The sequence below is a fragment of the Athene cunicularia genome (genome assembly GCF_003259725.1).
Source record: "Athene cunicularia isolate RWA chromosome 21 unlocalized genomic scaffold, athCun1 chr21_part1, whole genome shotgun sequence".
NCBI classification, from domain to species: Eukaryota; Metazoa; Chordata; class Aves; order Strigiformes; family Strigidae; genus Athene; species Athene cunicularia.
Genome location: NW_020799127.1, coordinates 6,873,922 through 6,880,643, shown reverse-complemented (window position 1 = coordinate 6,880,643; position 6,722 = coordinate 6,873,922). Strand labels below are relative to the sequence as shown.

General features: G+C 42.2%; 1 protein-coding gene across 2 annotated transcripts in view; it reads right to left on the bottom strand.

Annotated features, from left to right (window-relative positions):
• The window catches only part of GABRD (gamma-aminobutyric acid type A receptor delta subunit), an 18,425-nt gene extending 11,709 nt beyond the window's left edge, over nucleotides 1–6,716 (bottom strand). For both annotated transcript variants that reach the window (XM_026862859.1, XM_026862860.1), the window contains exon 1: nucleotides 6,388–6,716. In XM_026862859.1, coding sequence (XP_026718660.1) covers nucleotides 6,388–6,455 — 68 coding nt within the window. In that variant the 5' untranslated portion in view covers nucleotides 6,456–6,716. The remainder of the gene's footprint in view (nucleotides 1–6,387) is intronic.
• Nucleotides 6,717–6,722: the final 6 nt, after the last annotated feature.

Sequence of the window (6,722 nt, the reverse complement as noted above, 5' to 3'; positions counted from 1 at the left end):
GAATTAATATATCTGCCTAAAATCTCTTTGCCTTTTCAGTAAAACGTGGTGCTTTTTGACTCCTGTTGCTAAAACTGCAGTCAAGTCCTGTAGGGTGTTCTGAAAACACTTCTCAAGTCAAAAGGTGACTACAGCGCAGTGACCGAGCTTGCGTGCCCAGCCGGGGAGGATGGGAGGATCTAGCATATGCTTCTTACATAGATAACAGTAGGAAAGTGCTACGTACAAGTCGTTGTAAAATTAGAATACCATGTATATTTATGAGTACTATACCTGAGAAAAATCATAAAAACAAATTCTTCCGCCCCCCTTTCCCAATAGGTATTGCTACTTGTGTGCATCCAGAGATCGTCCCCAGATAACTGACTTCTAATCAGTCACTTGCTGTAAAAGAAGTAATGCTGCTATAAGAACTGCCGGGAGCCTCATCTTTTTTGAAAAAGCATTTCCAGTATGCTGCAGTTATCCCGTGTCACTATCCTATTTTAATGGCATTAAGGAGAGACACAGAGCTCAAAGGAAGTTAAAATGACGAGAGCTGGGTTAAAAACTGTGGGCTGTAGCTTGCCATGTGTTTTAAGCAGATTACAATCTAGAGAGAGTTTTATTTAAATATCCATGACACAATTAAAAAGAATCTTGTTTCTATTATTAATAAAGCCTTAGGGTCAGATCATCAGCATAACAAATGTGTTGAAGTTAGCAGAGCTATATGCACTTAATACCAGTGGGGGTTATTAAAGTATTACAGCTGAAATAATTTGATTGCTAGATTTACTTTGTTGATGTTTATACTACTGGTTCTTTTTAAATTTCTTTGAAATGGGCAACAAAGTTGTTCTTACTCAGTTACTGCCACTCTCACACACTAACTAGCATGGTGCTCACATGAGAGGGTGAATCAGAATAACCTACAGTTTCGTTTACAAACAGTTATCACTGAGTTACCAAAAGCTTTTGCTAATATTAGGCTTTTTTCATGCGGATGATTAAGAGATGAGCATCTCTTAGATGAGGAAATGTTGAGAGAACTGGGACTGTTTAGCCTGGAGAAAAGAAGGCTTGGGGGGACCTTATCATAAATACACGAAGGGAGGTTGTAAAGGCAGAGCCGGGCTCTTTGCAGCGGGGCCAGCGACAGGACCAGAGGCAACGGGCACAAACGGAAACCCAGGAGGTTCTGCTTCAACAGCAGGAAACACTTTTTCCCTGCGAGGGTGACGGAGCCCTGGCACAGGTTGCTGAGGGAGGTTGTGGTCTCCCTCCTTGGCGATGTTTCGGTGCCACATGAACGTGGTCCTGGGCAACTGGCCCTGGGTGGCCCTGCTCGAGCTGGGGGTGGACCAGATGACCTCCAGAGGTCCTTTCCAACCTCAACCCTTCTGCGATTCTGTGCACCCATATTGTACCTTTAAACTACCCAGTGATCACTTCAAACACCATATTCTTCAAATTACATTTGGTCAGACGGATATGGAGGCTGATGGAGGAAGAGAAGTAATACAGCCATACTAACTAATGTAGCAGGGGCTGTAGGCCTGGGTGTGTGATTCAGCGTCCTGGAAATGAGGCCAAGTTCTGCCTGTGTCAGTTGATATGTGCTCTTTAGGTCTAAGATCATCCCAGGTCCTCCAGCACAGTAGAAATCTCCCCTTCCCCTCTTTTTTATCCCTCAAAAATATTGAGGGAGAAGAGAAATAATAAACTCGATAATATTGTTCTACCTATAATATTTTAGTTTCTTTTTTTCTCTGATGAAGACAAAAGTGTGACTATTAGCAGATAGTATAGCAGTCCTCAGTCAAAAATTATTATAATACTTTCATGGCACTTTACAGGCAGTTTGTGGTAACTCCTTTGTGCCATTCCTCTAGACCTCTGTACATCAGATCCAGTGCTTTAAAGTTACGTGAAGGATGGTGGGATAATTTCATTCATCCTTGATAAGCAGTTGTGATTATATATGGCCTAAAATATTATTCATTTATTGTACCTGAAAAAGGAAGACCAGCATAGAAAGACACATTGGAAGGGATTAACTTTTCACAGTGTAAGCAGTAAAGATGAAAAGAAATGAAACTACTATTAGTTGATTCAGCAGCTTGGCTTCCCGACATAAGCTGCTGTAAAGCTTGTTTTAGTAAGAAAAGGACTTTGTCAAATTAAGCTATTGATTTGTAACATTCAAGGGGTGTAACAGCGCGTCAAAAAGCTTATCTTTCCTTTGCACCAGGCCAGAGTGGGGTGCCTAGCTGACTGACTGGCAGCATAGGCATGTGTATTAATATCACTCTGGAAGTCATTCCCAAATCTAAAGCTGAAGATGGGTTTTCATCCACACCCCATCTCATTTCAGGCAGATACTCTGGAGAACGTATTTGCATCTGTCAATATCTGGAGTTCAAACATTGTGAGAACTTCAACAGAGCTCGTTAGCAGTAGAAAAGAGATGACTGCTGTTTAAAAGAATAGCTAGTTCTCTTGCACACCAGACAAAGGGGAGAGGAAATTGCCATTGATAAACCTGGCAAAACCGTGAAGTTCTTCTTTGCCTAACAAAACTGTCCTTGACAGAGGTTAGGGAAAGGAACTCTAAGCAAGGAGTCTCAAATGCCAAAGAAATGCATCTCTTTCAGAGACAAATACTATCGGTTCTAGGATAAAAAGTCCACACATCCCAAAATCCTTTTGTTTCGAGCTGCCATCTTTCTCCCAGCTGCTGCAGGACCATTGTGTTCTATAATGTGGAGTGACCTGGAGGAGAAGCATCAGTGGACAGCACATCTTTAAAGGTATTAGCTTGTCAGGTATTAGCCTGTCTTCATTATCTTCCAGAACTTTGCTTGAAAACGGTTGCTAGAAATATATTAATATTACTAGAAAAAAAATCTGTATTTAAATTACACCAAGGAACGAGGCAATCTATGTGTTCTGTGTGAACGAGTGCACTACAGCAGCTGAGCAAGAGATAACGTTAGCAATATTATTTTTGCAGAGCAGTGCCAAAAAGCTCGGCAGCATCTTTAAGTCGGTGGCCAATGAGATACTGATTTTAGGTCACACTCGTAGGGAGAGAGCACTAACCTTTTGACAAACATGTATAGCAGTAAGATGTGGAAAATCACTTTTTGCATCTCCTGTCTCTTCTTTAAATTGGCTAACCTGATTCTTTTGGGGACTGTGACATAGTTGTTACACAAATCTTTTAACCTGGTAGATGGAAATACTGGTTTGACTGATACTGAGGACTGGGATGGAGCACAATTTGTTTTCTCTGAGATAATCTTTTGGGGTAAATGTCCCAGATGTCATTGACACCCAAGAAAACTTTTTCTTGGGAAAAAGACAAGGAATATCCTGCAAGGTCAGTGAACAATCTGGCCTCTGTCAAACTCCAGGATTATCCAGAGCACTATGTGTAGCCTTCCCATCTTCCATCCCTGACTCCAAGTGAAGCTCACTGTAAATATGTTTTGTGTTTCAAAATGTGATTGAAAAAGCATTAGGCTTAATTCATGGCAACCTCTCTGTGAGTTTTAAGCTACAGAAAATGGACCACTCTTTGCATATATTCACATGTTAAAGCTGCTGTTCCATGGATAGAAGGGAGACACACAACAGAAGGACAATTCTATGCAAATGTACAGAAGTAATTTAACACAGTAGAGTCTTAAATAGAAAATATATCCCTATTTTTAATTAGAGAATTAAACCCTCTTGCAGTAAAGAATGACAAAGTACAGACATACACCCCAAAACTTGTATCAGTAGTACACTTTCCCCACACAAATGAAGAAATATTTCACTATTTCAGCACATTATTTCATTCACTATGACACACATATTATCGCAGCGTCCACAGCATATCCAACTCTGACAAAATAATGGAAGTTACAGTCTTTGCCCCAAAGAGCTGTCAATCATATAAATGCCAAATTTCTTGACACTAATCACTGCCTCAAGCAGACCATAAAATACTACTTTTTAAAAATGTTTACCTGAAAACAGCATTGGCATAAGTAGGATGTGCTGACTACTTAAGTTGCATTTGGCTCATTCACTTCAGCCAAACAGCACACATGACAGAGAGATTGCTTCAAATACAGCTCCCTAAAGCACCCTGAAAGGATATTCAAAGATGCCATGAGGAAGCAGGCTACATGTATTCCCCACTTCCCTCCTCTGCCAAACCCTAACATTACTTTAATAGGTAGTTTTGCCTTTGGGAGGTCTTATGTCATACCACTGAGTTCAGATCTCGCTGAAATGTTCTTGGGTTTTGGAATAGGTTTTGCTTACACCTGTCAATATACAGTTCATACAGCTCATGAGCAGAGAACCTGGTGGTGTTGGATGGCCTCTGTCATCATAACCACAATCACATGACATTCAGAAACCAAAATCAGAGCAATAAATTGTAGCTGTTGGCAGTTTTGCCCATTATTATAAAACCACAGTATTAATAAAAAGACTGCTCTTCATAAAAGCATCACTTAGCAAAAATAATTATATGTCATATCATGTTACAGAACTCCAAGGAAGAAGAATAAGGAAGTTAATGTGCTTCTCGTGCCCTTTCAAGGGGAATTATTTCATAGGTCATCTATGCTTGAGTAATTATCCTGATGCAAAGATAAAATTCTGGTTTAGTTCTGTTGAACTCATCAAAAGTACACATGGAAGCAAGGTTACTCACTTTTCACAAGATAAACAATGTTCTGCCATAGCCTCTCTAAATCCTGCATCTTCAGAAAACCGTTGTACTAACCAGAGCAGCTTTCTCTGACCACTGAATGTCTTACACGTTTGCATATTTGGAAAACTACTACAAACCGAACAGCTGGAATTTCACAAGCCATAATTTGCCTTGCCTTACTCTGCCACGAGTATATATGTTTGTAACAAACAACTCATCACTATTGTGTAACTGGAGGAAGAAAGTCAAGTAGCTAGGTAATTAATCCAAATATAAAATAATCTATCCAACAAATTATAGGTTGCACATATCCTGGCAGTTGCTGTGCCTAGAAACAGACCTTGAAGACAGAGGATGAGAAGGCTGACTCTTCCTTAAAATTCTTTTTTTCCCTTCTTTTATACTCAAACATCACCTTTCAACCAAAATCCTTAATGCTAGCTGAAGTGCAGATAGAGAAACAGGATCATTAAAATTACGGGCAAGATCCTGATGCCCTTAGGCCATGAGCAGTATTTTCTCTGCCTTTACTGTAACACTGGATTGCTTCAGAGCTCGAGGGTGTCAGGATCTGACCCTGGATAACAGATTCAAGGTCATTGAATAAATCATTATGTCAGTCCTGAATAAGAGCAGTTGACTTAACACTTCCTCTAATGCAAGATGCTTTTCCTTCCCAGTGAAAAAAATCAGATCTCACTAATTAATTCCCAAAACTATAACAGCAATGTTATGTCTTACTACAATTACCACTTTGCTTCTTATACTCCTCTGAGGCTATTAATAATGTCTATAAAGTAGAAGTAGGAAGACCCCTTTAACACCACACCATCTCTGCATTGGATGATGTAGGCATGTTTTTACATGCAGCAAGTTCTTTTTTACTCCCCCTTCTATTTTCATTGCATAATCATGGCAAGCTTTCTCCACATACAGCCTCCAGATCTGTAGAGAATATATAGAGAACATAGCTGGTTGCCTAGCTAACACCTTCAGAATAAATGTGACTGAGAATTGCAAACATACATCTTTACAATTCATGATTTTTAGAAATGGTTGGTGTTCTTCACCAGATCTCCACTAAGATCTCTGCCAGTCTCTTATCTCAAGTTCAGGAGAGTTAATGAACCCGTTAGAAAGGAGTGTCTGTATTCGGGGGGTTGAAATTGTGCCTGTGGAGGCCCTAAGGACGGATGTTCAGTTAGTGCCCACTGGCAGTGCTGGGTTTTCTGGGAGAGTTCCATGTTCAGGCGGGCCCCCTACAGAGGTGGTGAGGGGGGTGAGGCTGCCCTGGGATGTGCAGTGCCCTTACAAAGAGTGATTGTCCCCAATTTAGAGGAAGTGCCCTCGGGAAAAGGCTGCCACAGGCACCCTGTTAAAAACACACCCCTTGACTAACCCAAGAAACTGCTGCTCGGTTGGCAGAAGTGCATCCTCTGCTAGAAAAAGAAGAAAGAAAGAAAAAAAAAAAAAGAAAGAAAAGAAAAGAAAAGAGGGAGCACGCTGAGGAAACTCTTAGTCCAGACCCCTTTTTCTACCGAGCCCTCACTCCAGCAGTCGGAGCCCCGCCGTGGGGAACATCCCAGGGCACAAGTGGGAGCTCCAGGCAGAGCTGCCCTTGTCACCCCAGCCCCGCCGCGAGAACGGCTGCTGGGGCCAGTCTAAGAAAGAACGAGAAGGCGTTTTCTTACCTGATACACCTGTGCTGTTGGGTGCACAGTAGAACCAAGGCAGGAAAAACCCAGGTAAGAAATTCCATTTTACTCCCATTTATTAGAGAGCGGCAAACAAAACCCAGGTTCCCTGGCTCTCTGGGCAGCTCCGGAGCTCCGGTGGTGTTGCCATCCTTGCTGCGCTAAGTTGCGGCTGAGTTTCAAGCAGGGGGTTGTTGCTCAGCAGCAGCAGCAGCCCCCCCGAGCCGAGCCGTGCCCGGGAGCCATGCAGGCAGCCCGGGGCTGGGGGGCAGGCAGCAGGGCAGCTCTCCCCACCCCGTCCCCGGCGGGCTGGCACCTCGGCTCCGCCGGCT